Source organism: Anabas testudineus, chromosome 14, assembly GCF_900324465.2.
Source record: "Anabas testudineus chromosome 14, fAnaTes1.2, whole genome shotgun sequence".
In the NCBI taxonomy this organism is placed as follows: Eukaryota; Metazoa; Chordata; class Actinopteri; order Anabantiformes; family Anabantidae; genus Anabas; species Anabas testudineus.
The window spans coordinates 10,526,066-10,543,687 of NC_046623.1; the positions used below are offsets into that span (position 1 = coordinate 10,526,066).

Sequence of the window (17,622 nt, forward strand, 5' to 3'; positions counted from 1 at the left end):
GGAAAACATGCAGCACAGTTTGCTCAACCCAGCTTTACATAAATAATACAGACCAGTTGTGCCACCTAGAGGCCAAAGTGAAATATCTAATACTGATAGAAAGAATCAAATCAGTGTGGTAGTTCGCTTTATACTAATCAATAAAACCTAATGTAAACTCAACATTGATGCAACTAATTGAGTAACTTTTCTTTAACCAGGAATGGATAAAGAAAAGTTGCTGAGAGGTCAGTTTCAGGAGAAACCTGATCACATTCACACCTGGAAGCTTCAGGTACAACCACAGTACATACAGTAGTGCTGTTTTTATTCATTTCAGCTCAGTAGCTGTTAGGACGAATGTGTTTATTACAGAAATAACAGTAATGGATAAAACCCAATTAGTCTTCACAGACATCGGCGTAAGAGAAAACTTAAATACTGCTGCTCTACGAGTAAATATTTTTTATGCTGCCATTATTCATTTTATCTATTTCATCATCACCATTATTATTATTATCATCATTATTATCATTATTATTGTCTAATATCCCGTTTGTCGTTGCTCAATAAAGTTTTGGTGGTTGAAAAAGTCAAGTTGAACCGGAAGCAGTAACTGCGCAGCGAGGCACGTTTTCCTGCAGCAGCAGCATGTACAGTTGTGTGAGGAGATGTCTGTAGAGATGGTGGAGGTCTCGGTTAAAACACCAGAGCCGGTTCGGCCGACCGGGATCCTGCAGCAGAACCGCGTCTTCCTCGACTTTTTCTGGGACTTGGCCAAACCGGATCAGGAGGTCCGGCTGAAGGCGGTGGAAAACCTGATCCACTATCTGAAAACCAACAACAAGGTAGATCAGTGTCACAGAGGCTGTGTAAACCCAGCATGGCTCTTCTACATGTGTAACGTTACTGCTCTGAAGTTGGTTTAGTAGTATCAGTAGTATACAGTGGTAAAATAAGCAGTTACTGGGAAGTGTTTATATAATAATGTCAAAATATTAATACAACATCATTAAAGTACTTTTCTACATGTCCAGATTTTTATTTAAGTAAAGATGTCATGGAAGTCTTGGCACCCAAATGTACTCTAAGCAAGAGAAGTAAAAGTACCTATTACACAGAATTTACCTTGTCATTGTTAAGTTACTGTATTATTGAACCTTTGCTTTTAGGGTGTAAACATGTTCACTTTAATGTTGTCTCGGTGTGGAGATGGATACTGATTTAATCAAGATTAAAATATATAATAAATACTTTTGTGTACTTTTACCTGTAAAATGTCATCATATTGTACAAGATCCTGTGAAATCAGTCTTGAAATATAAAGTACATTATATCCCCCTGACATGACTGAATTAAACTCTTGGAGAACCTGGTGCAAAAATATGACTGTTTGTAAATTATTTAAAAAAACTAAATATAATTTGACCAAACAAAACCTTCTGTCAAACAAAGTCAACATAACGTAAAACTGTTAAAGTCTTTAAATCTACATTTTGAGTCTTCACTGAATGCAACTGGAGCTGTGAAATATAGTGTGGTGCTCTCTGTGTGTTACAGGCAGATGAGCTGGAATATACCTTCAAAAGGCTGGTGGATGGACTGGGTCATACACGAGAGACTGCAAGACCTGGATTCAGTCTGGCTCTAGGACAGGTGAGAGATCAATCAGTATATCGAATCAGTCAATAATAACATTTCAGGTTCATGTATTTGTGACACAAATGCGCAAATCACATTTGACCAATTACGAATATTATAATTGTAATAGCAGCTAAGCAATAATGAACATATGTTGGCTTTAGCTTGATAATATGTTTTTGTTTTTTAGGTCTTAAGTGCCTTTGAAGACATCTCTCTGCAGAGTATATTTGACAGAATAAAAGAAAAGCACAACTTGCAGACAGTGAAAAAGGTGAGTCTGTGTGTGTGGTGCTGTTTTCTCTGTCATCTCCAAAAGGCTTTGCGAACGATATCTGTGACTGTTAAGGTCTTCTCCTGTTTTTCAGAAACTTGTCAGAAATGCTATGTTTGGGAACTTGTTTGGCGTTCTCGCCCTTCATCAGTCCGGACGCCTCTCTAAAGTAAGTTTTGCCCTTCAGTCGGTTAATATAGTAGTGGTCAGAAAATGATTGTGTAATTTTAATCTCTATGAAACTCATTCTGCGAATGAGTCCTGTAGTGTTGTTCTGTGTTGCTGTCTCTGAGCTCTGTCTTGTGTCACTGCAGGAGCCACTGGTGGTACTGAGATGTGTTCAGCTCCTCCAGAGCCTCAGCCAGCACAGACAACACCTGAAGGATTTGCCCACTAAGACCATGATGGACATCCTCAATGAGGTGACTGCTCAGTTACACATTTAACAAAACATCTCTTGTCATTTCTATACCTATCTATAATATATCTATAATACGTATGATCCAAAAGGAGGTTACATCTTTCTTGGATACTGAATTTCAGTTTTAAAACTGTGATATATTATTTCATTTCTTTGTGTGTGTGTATCTCCTGTTAGATTCCAGAGGAGGTGTTTGAGGAGGTCCTGCTGGGCGCTCTGCAAACTGACCTGGCGTCAGCGTTTAGGACACCAGAGCAGCTGCACCTTCTGCTGGTAGCACTGCAGCGTTTTCCACAAACACTCAAACCCAAGAAACTTAAGAAGCTGGTGGGCTTCTCGACCATCATCAACACTGACACCATCCCAAAGTAAGAACGCTGCGATTTACTTGATTTGGTTTTCTTAAAGGTTTCCATTTCCAGTCAATTTAGTTCATCTTTTTGAGTGTACAGCCGGTTCGTTAAAATTGGCTCACTGTTCATTTGGAGCAGTGATTAGTAGCTTATGTTGAAACTCTAACATGATGTTCTCCAACAGGTTGACAGAGGTGTTGAAGATGGCTGCCCGCTCCGTGAAGAAGGAGTGCGTCCTCCCAGCCGTGGCCCTGGACCTCCTAAAGCTTTCTCTGAAGGAAGACAGCTTCCAACTCTTCTGGAATAAAGCCATTATCAACGGCATGTTTAAGGAGCAGCCCGGGCCAACTCAGTGAGTCTGATATTCAAAATGTACTTCTGCTGTTATAACAGTGTTGTTTCCCCATTGTGGGACTAATAAAGGTTTTCTTCTTCTTCTTTTACTAACATGTCCTCCTGGTTTTCCCCCGTTTGTGCCCAGTTACCTGAGCTTCCGTCTGCTCGGCAGTGCTCTGCCTTTTCTGTCTGTGGCCCAGCTGAAGGAGGTGTTGTCTGGAGAGGTGATGATGCACTATGGCGAGCATGTCATATCTGCTCAGGTCAGTTTTATTGTATTTGCCATTTAGCAATACTGCAACAGTGGTATATATTTGACTGATGCACTTAAATTAAAGTTGCACACCCTGAATATTCAGTTTTGCCTCACTACATATGAGAAGTGACTGCATAGCAACTTCAACCAGTGGCCTTTAACAGATGACTAATATCCATCCCATTCATCATTTGTGTCTCTCAGAAACCAGACCGCTTCAAGCTGGCTCCAGAGATGGACGTCTATGTGTCAGACTTTTTGCAGGGCTGTGAGGATTCAGAAAAGCAGCTGGCAGTGATGGTGGGCTTCTCCTCACTGACCAACCAGGGCTACCCCGTGGTGCCATCGGTGTGGAAGGTGGTGCAGCACCTGCAGCCTGCAGCTCTGCAGGGCTACATGGAGTGGCTAAAGAACATGTTCCTGCAACCTCAGCTTGACAAGCTGCTTGACTTCAGCACTCGCAAGCAAAAAGACAGTCACGAAGGACGGGAACAGTGAGTGCACAGTATATACCTTTAGTATCATCAGCAAAAAAATGAAACAGAAATACGTTGCGATAAAACAAATAATATAACTGTGGATTTTCCTTCCTCAGAGGGGAGAACGCTATATTCCGCTTGAGAAAGTGGATTGTTTCTCGACTTGCCTCAATTATTGACAACCACCAGGTGAAGAAGCAGGAGGAACTCATCATGGATGTGGCCAGGTGAGACCTATCTCTAATGGAGCAATTTGAAGGTTGAAGGAATTTGTTGTGTGTAAAGAAAACAGGCCATCAGTTGGTGTTTCGTTGTTTCTCTTCCAGGTTTGTGTTTTTCCACGCTTTCTTCAGCGCCAAGAAGGCATCAGCTGACATTGTAGAGACAAAGGGAAAGCTTTCTGTCCCACTGGATGATAAAACCAGAGGAGTACTTGTCAATTCTTTCTTTGGGTGAGAAATGAAATCTTCCCTTTCCTGTGACAGCTGTGTCTTAAATATTGTTCACTGATTGCAGCCAGTAAAGTTGATTAGAAGGAAGAAACCCCGTGTTCAAAGCATCACTGTTTTCTATCTGTAAAACTCTTCAGACTCCTCCTGTCCATGCATCACCTACCGCCCAATGACGAGACAGGTGAAGGTGCAGCTGTCAACCAAAAACGGGCATTGGGCTTGACATCTGATGGCACCATGTGGATCTACCACCTGGTCCAGTACGCCCAAGTGCTGCTTACACAGCCAAAGAGTGTCCAGAGCAGCCAGCCGTTCAGCCCTGAGCAAAGACAAGCCTGGGACAGGTAGAACAAGAAGTTTTCTCTGTAACCTACAGTAGGACAGGGTCAAGGCAACAGGATACAGCTTAATTCTTCCTTTTCTTCTGATGGAGCTATAATTTTATAGCTTATAGCACAAGAGTAGTGGGATAATTTAGAGTAGTATTACTTGGATTTTATGTTTTCATTTCTATGTTTTAAGTCTGAAATCACCAAAGTAATATTTACATTTGTGTTCATGTCTGAGTTAAATAAATTGGAGGCAGCACGCCAAATATGTAAGACAGATGTTAATGTTTCTACTTTTTCACACTGTTAATGTGAGTAGTAAATGAGGAAGGTATGAGTTACATAGTTTGTCAATTTACATGTTTCCTTCCAGCATGCTGGAGTCGGTGGCAAACCTGAAGAAGAAAGCAAAGAAAGGCCAAACAGCAGAGAGCAGAGCGTTCCAGCAGCTCTTCCTTTTAGTTGGCATGCACCTCTTCAAGGTACAACATCCTCTTACAGTTGTTAATTGAAAACTGCAGCCAGAATATTGTTGTTTAATTTCTGATCAGCAAGCTCAATCTGCAGACACAAGAATAAGAATAAAAAGCAAAGAATAAGAGCAGGATAATCCTCTTGACCTTGAACAATCATGAATGTATTTCTTCTAAAGGCCCCTGAGGAGCTGCTGGATGTCATGAAGGACTTGCAGAACTGTGTGGACAAAGCCCAAGAGAAGAAGACCAAGAAGAAAAAAAAGAAACAAGGTGAGGTCCCACACTGAGGTTTGTGCTGTTTCCACCATCAGTTAATTTCACACATGAAAGACATTGTTTAAGTACACTTAAAATATCTTTAAGCAGAGGGAAAAAGTTAGTCTGGTTCTGCCCGTAGTTCACAAATGTGCCTAGTACCTTTAAAACTGACTAAGAAAGACACTGTGTTTGTTTAATCCATACACACACTATCAGTGTGGTCACTGTACATAACTAGTGAAGTATGGTGCAGATACAGTTTTAATTTCTTAATTTGTTGAAAATATGACGGATAATGAAGATAAAGTAACGTGTGAATGTTGGATGTGTATTTAAGCAACCGTTTCTCCATTTATTGATGTCAGCTGTCTAAGGGTGTTAACATATTAGCTGTTGCGTTTACAGCTAATACTCGTTTAAAGTGTATAAATGTGTGTGAATTTTCTGTGATGCAGGCACAGAGCAGGAGGAGGAGCCTGAGTGGGTGGAGGTGATGGTGGACATCTTATTATCGCTGTTGTCACAGCCGAGCCGGCATATGAGACAGGTCTGCAAAACCGTCTTCTCGTCCATCTGTCCTCATGTCACTGCAGGAGCCCTCACAGCCATGTTGGATGTAAGTAACAAAGACAAAATCATTTTTTGTCAAATTTAAGTCGGTTTCCTGTTGTCACTGATGTTTGTGGATAAAGCTAGTTGTGTATACCTGTGATATTATTTTATATTTAGAAACTGCTAAATCAGGAGGATGTTGCTCTCACTTTGATGTGAGACATGTATAGTTTGCTAATTGTCCATATGGTGTTAATTAGTGTTATGAAGTAGGTGATCTGTAATTTACTGTAGACTTGTTTAGCACATGTGTAGAAAACTACCAGTGTTATAAGTGACTGTAATAAAGTTATTCCTCCTTTCATGGTAGGTCCTGGACGCAGAGAGGGATGATGAGGAGGACAGTGCTGTGGTCATTACTGATGACGACACAAATAAAACTGGGAAGAAGAAACAGAAGGAGGAAGATGATGACGAAGAGGATGAGGAGATGGAGGTTGGTCCTTTTCTTAGGTTGTCATCTTATCGTATTTCTTGTATTTCTTGTATTGGACTCTTTTCTACCCAGTCCCACATGAGTTTTCTGTTATTTTAATTGGTTTATACATGTATGTCTTTACTGTCAGGTTAGATTTATTTGTACTGACCAAACTGATATCCTGAAACGTGTGGTTATGGCTTTGCCAGGATGACAAATCTGATGAATCAGACGATGACTCTGATGAGGACGAGGAAGAGGAAGCGATGGAAGACGAGGAAGAGGGTGAGGAGGACGAGGAGGAGGAAGATGAGGAGATGGAAGACGAGGAGATGGAAGAAGAGGTGGACCAAAATTTCCGTTTGGAGCTGATGAAGGTGTTGCAGCAGCAGAATGCTCTGGTGGGTGTTGAGGCTTTCAGCACATCGTGGTGTCAGTGGTTTGTGTGTACTGGCAGCAGTACAGCAAGTAAACTGTTGTAAACATCACACTGATGTGACAAACATTACACCTGCTAATTGCCAACATGCCAACATTCAGTGTGTTTATTGCTATACTCAAGTAAACAGGTTACTGAAAGAAACCAGGTTTCTCAGGTAACAGGTGAATGAGTTTACATGCACTCAAGAAACCTGGTTACTGGAAATCCAAGAAGACATGCAGCAGGAGAGTAATCTGATTTCTCCTCTGCCATGGGCTGATCTTAAAAGCATAGTTGGCAGATTTTAGCTGTATGGAGACAGAAAAGACGCTTCCTGACAGCTTTTTTCTTTTTTTTTTTTATACGTGAGAGCGACAGACAGGCAGACACAGTGTTCCTTTTTACAGTGCAAACTATCTGAATTAAAGAAATACACAGTTAAAGTGACTTATTTAGATGTCTACTGGGCACTTTTTAACCAGGTTTCTGTTTTTATATCACTCTTAAGAAATCTGCTTACTCAAGAAAGCTGACTGTAACCTGGCTGCTTGAATTTTGCAAGCATTATAGTTCATTGGTGTTGATATTTAAGAGACAGCTGGAAAGCTCAACATTAGGTTAATAATTTATCTGATTTGTCTTTTATGCACAAAGGATTTACAGTAGATAAAACATAATCAAGTTATAGCAAATATGCAGTGTGACGTTGTGCTAAAGAACCAGGTGTCCTCTGTTTTGCTGTGTGTTCAGGCCACAGAGGAGGATGGCAGCAGTGACGAGGACATGGACGATGAAGCCATGATGGAGCTGGATAAGAGCCTGGCAGCTCTGTTTTCAGAGCAGAAGAAAAAGACTCAGGCCAAGAAGGATGAGAAGACCAAACTTAAGAAAGAGAGGGCTCTTGTTCGAGACTTTAAGATAAAGGTAAATCCTCCTCTGTATGTCGCTTTTAAACCATCTGTAAACACTTTGCCCTGGATTAGCATAGAGACTAGAAGCAGGGGGACATTTGTAGCATCATGCCATCAAAAGAGAAAGAACTACATATCCCAACACCCCAAATGTGTCCCTTCTTTGTCTGGCTGTTCTAGGTGTTGGACCTCATTGAGGTGTTCGTGGCCCGGCAGGCCGGCAGCCCACTTGTGTTGGGTTTGGTGGAGCCTCTTCTGAACATCATCGACAGAGGAATGAGCTCGGGAAGCGACCAGCAGGAGCAGGACTTCCTCCGCCGAACTGCTGACATCTTCAGGTAACACTCTTTAGCTGTGGACTGAGATTATTCCCAGAATCTGTGTCTGTTACTGACTGAATGTTTGTTGTCTCCATGCTCTGTGTTTATTTCATGTACTTATTGAGTTAAATTATAGGTGTGCTTGGATTGATTTCGGCAATTACTTATTCATAGCAAATTATTATTTTGCCTTTTTATTTTACCATGTTTTTCAGGAATCAGCTGTGTAGGTCCAAAGTTTACTGCAGGACTGTTGGTGACAGACAGGAGGAGCTCCATGACCTGCTGGAGAAACTCATGACTAAAACCCAGAAACTGTCAGACTCCTCTGTCTGCCTCTACTACTTCAGGTACATCCTAATATTTAAAGACAGGGTTGAGTAGAACATTTTTATTAAAATATAAACAATGAAGTGTATTATTAGAATCAGCATACAATTTCAGTGTGTTGTGAACATTACAAAAATTATGCCTCAGGTGTTCACTGATGACCTCTTTACTGATGTTGAACTGTCCTTGTAGTGCATCTCTGTATGTCGTCAAAGTTTTGCGAGGAGCTACTCCTTCCGAGACCAAAAAGGATCAGACAGCGGAGAACTCTGCCGCAAGCGAGGTTTGTTCTCCATACAGGGGTTTCTGTGTCACCTTCGTTTTCACTCATCTCAGAGTCAGAAGAAAGTCAGGCCCGAAAATTTAAATAAGCATTTATTGAGCGTCACTTGAAACAATTCACATCAAGGTCAGGACAAGCGACAAGATGGTAATGAAGTATTTACATGGCGAGAAGTGGTTACTGCTGCATTTTTTATCTCCTTTATTGTGTCCACCCTTGCACCAAATAAAGTCTAGGTCTGTTCCTGTATTTTACTGGGTCAGGAATTAGGTCAGCTCTGGATAACTTGGCCCGCTTTTACCTAGAGTTTCCTCCTCATACAGATTCCTAGTTTTTCCTTATTTTTATTATTGTCCATATAAGAGCTGAAACTAGAGCGTTACTAAAAAGTAACGTTCATCAATTTTTATCATCATTAAAGTAACATTTACTTATTCACATACTTGAATAAATAAATGATCTCCATATTATATTGAGCCCCTGCTTAATGATGCATCACTCCTGGCTGGCCTCTCCTACTGAGTGAATATTTTCACTGTAATGCCAGAAAATCTGATCTCTTACAGTGTGTGGTCTGTTCTTTTCTATATGCAGTTGAGGTTCATGGGGAATGTGGATGTGGACCGGGTCTCCAGTATCTTCAGAGAGGCTCTGACGTCTCTCATGAGTAGGAGGAAGAGCCCTCTGACTGCTCAAATGTTCATAGACCTGTTCACCAGATTTCCAGTGAGTACAGCTACACGTCATCCTGAGAACACGCATTAGTACAGGAAACCATGGAGACAGAGGGAGTCTCAGCTGGTAATATTTAATGCCGGTCTTGTGTTATTTTCAGGTTTTGTGTGTGAGCCTTGTAGATACAGCAGTGCAGCACATCATATCTGGGGTCAGAGAACATCAACAGGTAAAGATTTGATCCCTTTTCTGCTTAGGGACATTTACACAGTGGGTTGTTGTTCCTGCTTAAACACAAAAAACAACCAGGAAGATTTATGTTAAACTTACTGATAATGGTAAATTATGTGTGTGTGTGTGTGTGTGTGTGTGTGTGTGTTCAGGGCCAAGCATGTGTGTTGGTGTTGCGGGCGATGCAGAGCAGGGAGGTCCAGGAGCTGCTGAGGGGACCTCAGTGGACGGAGCTCTGTGTGAAGGTCACAGGTCAGCTGGCAGTGGTAAGTCCACACAGTCTAGGAAGTGTTGTTGTTGTTCAGTTAACATATTTACAGAAATACAACAGCTTGAACATGGTAGGTTCAGTCCAGTTGTAGGTGAAACATTTGAACAAACAGGTTCATAGATTATTGAACTGGTTAAAAGTCACATTTCTCTGTGCAAGACAGCATTGTGTTGTAACCGCACATCACTGTTCATACACCAACATCCTTTAGGCGTGTAGAAATTTTAATTATATTGTTCTTGAAGGTTTATGAGATTGCATCGTGCTTTGATAAATGATGATTAGAGCCACCACTGCATTCGCTGTCCTCTGTGTGTCCTTGTGACATCCGACTGTAAAGACAAGCATGATTATGTGGTTCTACAATTCCTCACCAAACCACTTCACCTCCGCAGTGCCTCATGTTTTTCCTCCCAGAGAGAAACAGATCTGCCAGACAACAGCCAAACCCCATAAAAGTTTGTTGTCGTAAGATGTTAGAACACCAGTCCTTGATTTCTGAGTCTTTTCTTTTTATAGAGCTTTGTAATAAAAAGCACTTTTGTGCATGCAGTGTTTCAGAGCTGTGTGAGTGTTGGGTAATACTCTACTTTAAGTGCCACTATTTACCATTTATATGCAGTATATAAATATTACATATTGGTTTATATCATACAATATGATATACTATAGTTTACACGTCCTGGTGGCATAGGAGTCTGCTGACTATGGGTCCAGTTGGGGACTCTGTACCATGAAGAAGAAGAGTGCTACATTAATACTTTAAAAAGGTTTCATTGAGGGCACTGTATACATAAGCAAACCATTTATTGTACCTTTTCTCTCAGAGTCTTCAGCAGCTTGGTCCAACTGAAAGCAAAGTGGTGAAAGAGAAGGTGGTGAAAACCCTGGAACTCTGTCAGTTCCTGGTCAAGCTTGTTCTCCAGCAGGTACGTTTGGCTGTGAGTGTGGGGGGTGCGATCATGAGGGGGAGCAACTGATGTGTTTTCAGTCCTGGCTAAGACTTTGCTCCTGCTGCCCGCTCTTCTGTAGAAGCTGTCTGTGGAGCTGGAACCCCTTCAGAAGGTCCTGCAGTCCCTGACCAGCATAATCACTTTCAAAAAGACTGGCAAGCTGGAAGATACCTACTGGGCTGTGATGAAGCACTTTGGAGTCATGTGAGTTATAGTGCTCTGGTAGAGCTTGTCTGTGCATAATAAATCAGGTCGTGAATTTTTCGTAATCTTCCAGTACTTGTGAGTTGAACTAGGATTTGTGATATAACAACCTTTTTTATTTTATGATGTTGTTGCAGACACGAGCATCTAGTTTTCCTCTTGTGTATTAAAACCATCATGTCGACCTTGCATGTTTTCATATTCACAGGAAACCTAAAGTCGAGAAGACAAAGTCTGACAAGGAGCCCGAACAAGTGCCAGCTCCCAAGAAGAAGAAGGGCTTTCTACCAGAAACAAAAAAGCGTAAAAAGCGCAACAAGCCTATTTTAGAGCCAGCCGCAGACAACTCGACCTCCACAAACGCGCCACAAGCAGACAAAGGACAAGCCAAAAAGAAGCATGACAAGAAGACTAAACAGAAACGACCGGCCGACGGCGCAACTGCTTCTCAGCCCAGCCCAGCCAAGAAGAGCAAGACACAGTCTGAAAGCAAGACATCGAAGAAGAAGAAGAAGAAACCCAAACAGAAGAAAGTGGGAGGAGGGCAAATGTAAAATGGACACTGCTATTTAAATGGACACAAAGAAGCTTTTGATAATTTCCTTTTAAAGAGGCTGTTTTGTCTGTTTCCATGTTGTTTACTTTGCTGCCAATTCTACTTTTGGTTTCAGTATAACCGTTCCATATTGAAACATTCAGATGTCTGGAAAGTGAATTAAGAGTATTTTCTTATGGATGACTGCAATTAAAATTTACAACAATAAATTCATTAATCTTTCTGGAAATACATGTAATAAAGAATCTTAATATCTAAGGTTCCTAAAACCTTTATACAGAACTGTATAATTTGTTTAGAAATGCCTGAGTCTATCCTGACGTTTTTATACTGTCATGCTGTTAACTAGATTTCACTATTCTGTGTCACGTGGAGTGACAGAAATGCAACTCCATTGCATAATATTCCTAATAAATGTTAATAGCCTTTGCACAGTGTTTGACGTTGCAAGCCTTTGTGCTGTAAACTGAGGTAAGCAATCACAAAGAACCCTAATTCACCCGTCAGAAAAATGATGCAGTGTCACACAAATTGATTACTATATGGGACATGAAGCCATACAGCCATAAATCTACGTGAATGTCAGGCAGGCAGCAGCACCATCTATTAGTAATCTCATCTTAAAGCCTCCCACCACTGCAGGAACCTTCAGAGGTGTGTATCAACAGGAGAAATGTGATATTTGTTCTATGGGACCAATAGCGCCATTTACTCGCAATACATGACGGGAATCTTAAAGATGCTCCAATCAATATTTTTATGTTAACAGTAGATTCCATAACTGCTCTGTGTGAGAGAGGTCGCTCATGGTGACAAAGCCAAAGGGAATTATTACAGTACTCTGCAGTTTTTCAGCTCACTAACGTTTCCTTTATGTACTGTATGTCGGTTTTGTGGTTTATGCTTGTTTGTGTTGCTAATGTAAGTTAGTTAATGTAAAGTTTTATTTTATATTAAGCAATGTTTGGGTCTTTTTAAGGCTGCACCAGAGGATTTCTATTTAACTTGCTGTCAAATGGATGAAAACGAATTACTGTGGTGAAATTAAAGATTTGTCCAGTGAAGAATGTGTATAAAAATCTAACTTGATGTTAATTCAGCACCATTATGCTTGCATTCACATTCCCATTAACTCTCCTTCTAACTTGGGACCAAAATGTAATATGTGTGGGACAGATAGAGTGTGACCATTTACAACCAACAATTAAGACCACCAGCTTTCTTAGGATGCAAGTCCTGTGAATGTCTGTATAAAATTACATCTTGCTGTTTTCTTTCCTCTACCGAGCAGTGGAGGTACTTGTCTGAGTTTTTTTAGAAACCTCACAGCCACAGCTTGAACCTACAGTAATGAAGCATCTAAACAGACACTGGTGGTGACAAATCATCTGCCTCGAACCGTGACAGCAGAGGTGAGAGCAGGAGCAGTGGTGTCCTCTCTTTCTGACAGTGAACTGTCACTTGTCGTCGCTCTGAGTTGAGATATAAAGCACACAACCAATCTGCTAATGTAGCTCTGTGGAATAATCAGAATGAGCTGTAAAGTCGAGGGCAAAGCCTCATCAGTATGCGGAAGTGGTATCTGAATGCAGGCCTGATTCATCCTTCTACCTTGTGTAACATTTTCAGTGGACTGTAAAAATTTCCGGGCTTATGATATCATGGACTGTGTAATGTTAATAATTCCAGTGTATGTCTTCACCCATGTTGCTTTTGTTAAAGTGTGGCTCTTTGGATTGTGATGCTCCACAGCAGGCAGTTTGGCAAGTGTTAGTTCTATATTGAACGCAACCGGAAACCCATTAATTAGCAGACCAAGTAGTTTACTTGCCAGGCCTTGTAGGAACACCCAGAGTTGTTCCACCACTATTTGGAGGAGGCCCAAGTCTTGCACAGTCAGATTCTTCTGTTAAATACTCTACCTGCCATGCATAAATCTTCCTGTTTGTGCAGTAATAATTTAAAGGACCCATTTTCTTCCATGTCTCCTATCACAGTCTACAAAACTCATACTGTATATTTTATAATAATGCTGATTTTTTTTCCAAAGGAAGCAAGAAGTGCAAGTGTGTGTGTGTTCAACAAAGACACTAGAGCAAAGGGGCAAAGCAAACCAAAGACTGCCAAATGAAGCAAGTCTCGAGTGTGCACAGGTTGACCTTTACATTTTGTAGAAATAAAAGGATGTCAATGATTGTATTGAAACAGAGTCAAAAGAGAAGAAAAACCATGAATACTGTGTGTGCTCAACAGATTAGATTCCCCAAATATTTACGGAGACAGTCCCTCAAAACCTCAGAGCTTTTCCTAAATCACTTTTTAGAGCCTTAACAATAGAGGGTTAACATGAAAATTCAGTGCGGGGGTAAAGCCCAGGTGATTGCATATGTAAAGCTTTTGAATAACATTTTTCAGAGGGTTTATTCACTGGAAGCATAATTGCTCATCATATTTAACTACATGTGTTTTTATTGCATTATATAGCTCTATTAAAATGTTAATAAATTGTACTAAATAAACAGTAGCTACCTGAGGCGACACATTTAACCATAATAATGCTATAATAAACAGCCCTGGAGGATCTAATTGACTTAGCGGCCGTCCACCCAACACGTCCTGTGAAGTATCTCTGCAGCACAGAGGAGCAGATCTCCTGGGAGAACAAAACCCTGAAAACTGTCCTCATTAATTCTAAATTAGGCTGTATACAATAACTAGGCTATTCCCAGAGCAAACTAAAAATCACAAGGAAGTCTCCCCCTCTGCGTCGCTCTCAATCTACTACTCTGCATGTGCAACAATAAATAACAGCACTCCCAGAGTAATGACTTCTATCATCGCATCCATATCCAACCTCTGATCTCTGACCTTCATCAACTCCCAGCACTGACCTCGATGCATTCCTACAGTAGCTACTGACCACCACTGACCCTCATTAATCCCTCAGTTTACTAGCCACTTTCCCCTGCCCATCCATCTCTACCTGCCAGTATCCATCTCTTTGCCATTGACAACATTCATTCCTTGCCACTGTCAGGCAGCCAGCTTCATCTTTCATCCACCGTAAATTGGAAGAGGTGCTTCATCCCCCGAGACTTTAAGTCGACACTGATAAGCCACAGCATTAATACCACCTGGTAGCTTTAAAGTTATGTCCATTACACTGAATGTATGTTCGGTGTAATGGATGTTGGAGGACAAAGGTATGTCTGGTCGTGACTGCTTTTCATGATGAAAAGATTATGTTCCTGGAGGAAGCATGTTTAAATGTAAAATGCATCTTTCACTGACTTTCTTCCAGTTCCCCTGTACGGGTAAATGGTTTCATTCTGTAGCACTTATGCCAATGAGATAAGATAGTCGGACGTCTTCCAGTGCTGGAGACTCGCCAAAGACTGCTTCATATTCCCAGGCCTTTTTTTTTGCTGGGGACAATTAGGAACATGGTGTTCTGGTACCGGGCCAACACACTGGCTGATTCACGTCCACTGACCTCCAGTAAGACATGCTGTGGCGCCATTACTGAGAGATGTTGAGATTAAGAATGGTACTTCTACAGATAATCTCCATGCCAATAAATCACACTGGATGATTGATTGGGTCTATACAGTAGACGTGGTATGTGCAGTGGACCTGACTGTGCATTTGATAGTCATAGTTCTACATTACATGAAGCTTGCATGGTCCTATATACTATAAAACTGTCAGCAGTGTGGTTCTTTGGAAGCTATAAAGACTTATGCAGAGCCCGTGTACATTTTATGGATCTCCCCTGGGAAGGTCATTTGTACTTGTCTAGTGGAGTGGTGGACAAAATGAAAATCCATACATTCAGGTATCTGCATATTATCAGATGTCACTTTTACTGTATTATACTGGGTGAACAGCGGGAACGTAGGTAGATTCAGGTTTGTCAATGGTCCGAGCCTCCGAATGTTTAAGGTTACTGACACATTGAAAGGATTAACATAATGTATTTATTTATAAACTTTGAATATTACATATTTCCTTTGATAAGGCAGATTATATGAACTCCATAAAGATGATGTTACTGTAAAACATTCCAGCTCTCATAATGGCATACATTTACAGTGAATGCATGTAGTCACTGACACTGAATTTCTATTAGGTCCACTATGATACAATATGAAGGATTGAAAAAAAAAAGAACAAGAGTGGGTTTAACTGCAACCCTTTGTTGGAAGGATTTATCACATGTCAAGGGATACATTATAAATACTCAAAGTTGAAAATACTATATTAACGCTAAAACTTACTATCTGACACATTAAAGAAAACAATGTGCATAACTACAGCGAAAAGTCTTGCATCCTGTTAGGCTAACTAGAGCTACCTACAGATGTCTATTAGACATTGGAGGACAGTACTTTATGCAAATATGCTAAGTCACTTAATTGAAGGAAAAATACTACGCAAACAAATAAGCCATTTGTATAGCCTATATGCAGCTTTGCACTGCCTAACAGCACCACAACATCCATTATAGTCTAACTACGTACTGGTAGTGTGTCAGAGGACATGCCAAGGAAGATCAGCGAGCCATTATGGACTGTGTTGTGTCACCAGCTCTTAATAATTTAACATAACGGTGTGTCACATCCCAGGGAGGATTTAAAGTTTAAACATCTTTTAAGTTTAAACAGCGTTTTAGGCTGGGGGAAGAGGAAGAGGTCCAAAAGTCAAAGCAGGCAAATAGTTTATACAGTCCCATAAGGAGTAACCAGCTGGCTAAATACTAATGTATGTGCGCCCACATACCTAATCTATGTGCCACTAATGTTATTTCTTTTCTAGACTAATGTTCTGCTCAGTGTTTTGCTTCTTCTTCTTCTTTTTCTTTTTTTTCCTACGGTTTCTAGGTCATCTACAAGCAGCAGAGACGGGAGAGGGAGTTCTTTGTGCCTTATTGCTTTTCCTGTTTATTCCACAGTCTCGTTCCCTGAAGTTAACAGTCCTGAGGAGCCTGTCGCTCCTCTTCCGCCCCGCACGAGAGCTTCGCCTCGCATCGCGCGGGGCGGACGATCACGCACGGCCGCGCGGGCTCCCCGGCGCGCGCCGGATTGCGACTGTCGCGCTCGTATTCCTCCTGCGCGCGCTGGATCTTCCTGTTCCGGAGCTTCCTCTTGTGGAAGTGGAACGTTGCCAGGGAAACGAGGACGATCCCCACGAGCACGGCCACCAGCACGAGGAGCGCGAGCGTGGAGGAGAACGGCGGGAAGAGGCTGAGCTGCTCCGCGCAGGTGCCGTTGTTGGCCTTGAAGAGCCCGTGACAGCGGTGCAGCGGCACCGACAGTCCGGAGTCCTCGGAGGTTCTGGCTGTCATCCGGTCCACCTTTGCCGGACACTCTTGTTTCTCTGACCCCAGTACCCTGCGTGCTCTCCGGGCTCAGCGCGGTGACACCGGCCAGCGCATGTGGCTACCTGCACCGAAAAGAAGACACATGAGAGTCGCTCCTCCAGCAGAAACACGCCCACCAACCCTCATTAACCGGCCCGAGCCACCTCCATCACACCTCTGACAAACAATTAACACGGGAAGTGCGCACAAATCGCAGTGTTGGACACATCCCGACAACCTTTAACATCATGCTGCTGTCCGGTAATAAAAAAAATAAAATAAAACGGACCCTCTATGAATGGAGGATTGGGCTGGTGATACAACATCTACTGTAATGTGCAGGCCTGCTAGAAGCAGCTTAACAAAAGCCATATTCCCGCACTCCGCAGCAGCATTTTAGGTCAACAATGTCAGCTTTACGCAGGAGATCACGTCGGCATTTGTTCCATCTCAGGCTTTTATATTTGAATAAAACAGAGGAAATAGTGAATTCTTACCTGATGAAATTGTCAGTAGAGGGAACAGTCCGTGAGCGGAGAGTCGATAAACGCTAAAACTGGATCGCGGTGACGCATTTCATACAATGTGATGCTGCTGCTGGGCGCCGATCATCCAAGACGCTTTTATTGCCGCAATCCGCTCAGTCTGCATCCAGCTCCGCTTCCCCAGCTAAACACTACGTAATGGGAAAATCCGACAAGTCCAGCTACATCAAAGTGGGTTTTTTAAAACGCGATTATAAAATAGCTGTGCTCTGGTTTTCCCAGACCAGCGTCCCTCCTCTGGTCTGCTCCACTCAGCATCTGAATGAAGAGCTGCAGCTG

General features: G+C 41.8%; 2 protein-coding genes across 2 annotated transcripts; one reads left to right on the plus strand and one right to left on the minus strand.

Moving 5' to 3' along the window:
- The first annotated feature begins 650 nt into the window (after positions 1 to 650).
- mybbp1a (MYB binding protein (P160) 1a) lies at positions 651 to 11,876 on the plus strand. Its single transcript, XM_026372563.1, has 27 exons — positions 651 to 827; positions 1,540 to 1,635; positions 1,811 to 1,894; positions 1,989 to 2,063; positions 2,209 to 2,316; positions 2,493 to 2,683; positions 2,853 to 3,020; positions 3,150 to 3,267; positions 3,465 to 3,754; positions 3,856 to 3,966; positions 4,066 to 4,191; positions 4,329 to 4,535; positions 4,894 to 5,002; positions 5,173 to 5,266; positions 5,710 to 5,870; positions 6,177 to 6,302; positions 6,494 to 6,685; positions 7,456 to 7,629; positions 7,797 to 7,954; positions 8,152 to 8,286; positions 8,459 to 8,549; positions 9,144 to 9,275; positions 9,385 to 9,453; positions 9,608 to 9,721; positions 10,554 to 10,655; positions 10,759 to 10,883; positions 11,092 to 11,876. Exons 1-27 carry the CDS (start codon positions 651 to 653, stop codon positions 11,435 to 11,437), a joined length of 3,879 nt encoding a protein of 1,292 aa, XP_026228348.1. The 3' UTR covers positions 11,438 to 11,876.
- Positions 11,877 to 15,462: 3,586 nt separating this feature from the next.
- LOC113170346 (uncharacterized protein C11orf87 homolog) lies at positions 15,463 to 17,584 on the minus strand. Its single transcript, XM_026372414.1, has 2 exons — positions 17,296 to 17,584; positions 15,463 to 16,881 (listed from the first exon to the last, which is right to left on the minus strand). Exon 2 carries the CDS (start codon positions 16,781 to 16,783, stop codon positions 16,406 to 16,408), a length of 378 nt encoding a protein of 125 aa, XP_026228199.1. The 5' UTR covers positions 16,784 to 16,881; positions 17,296 to 17,584; the 3' UTR covers positions 15,463 to 16,405.
- Between the last annotated feature and the right edge of the window lie 38 nt (positions 17,585 to 17,622).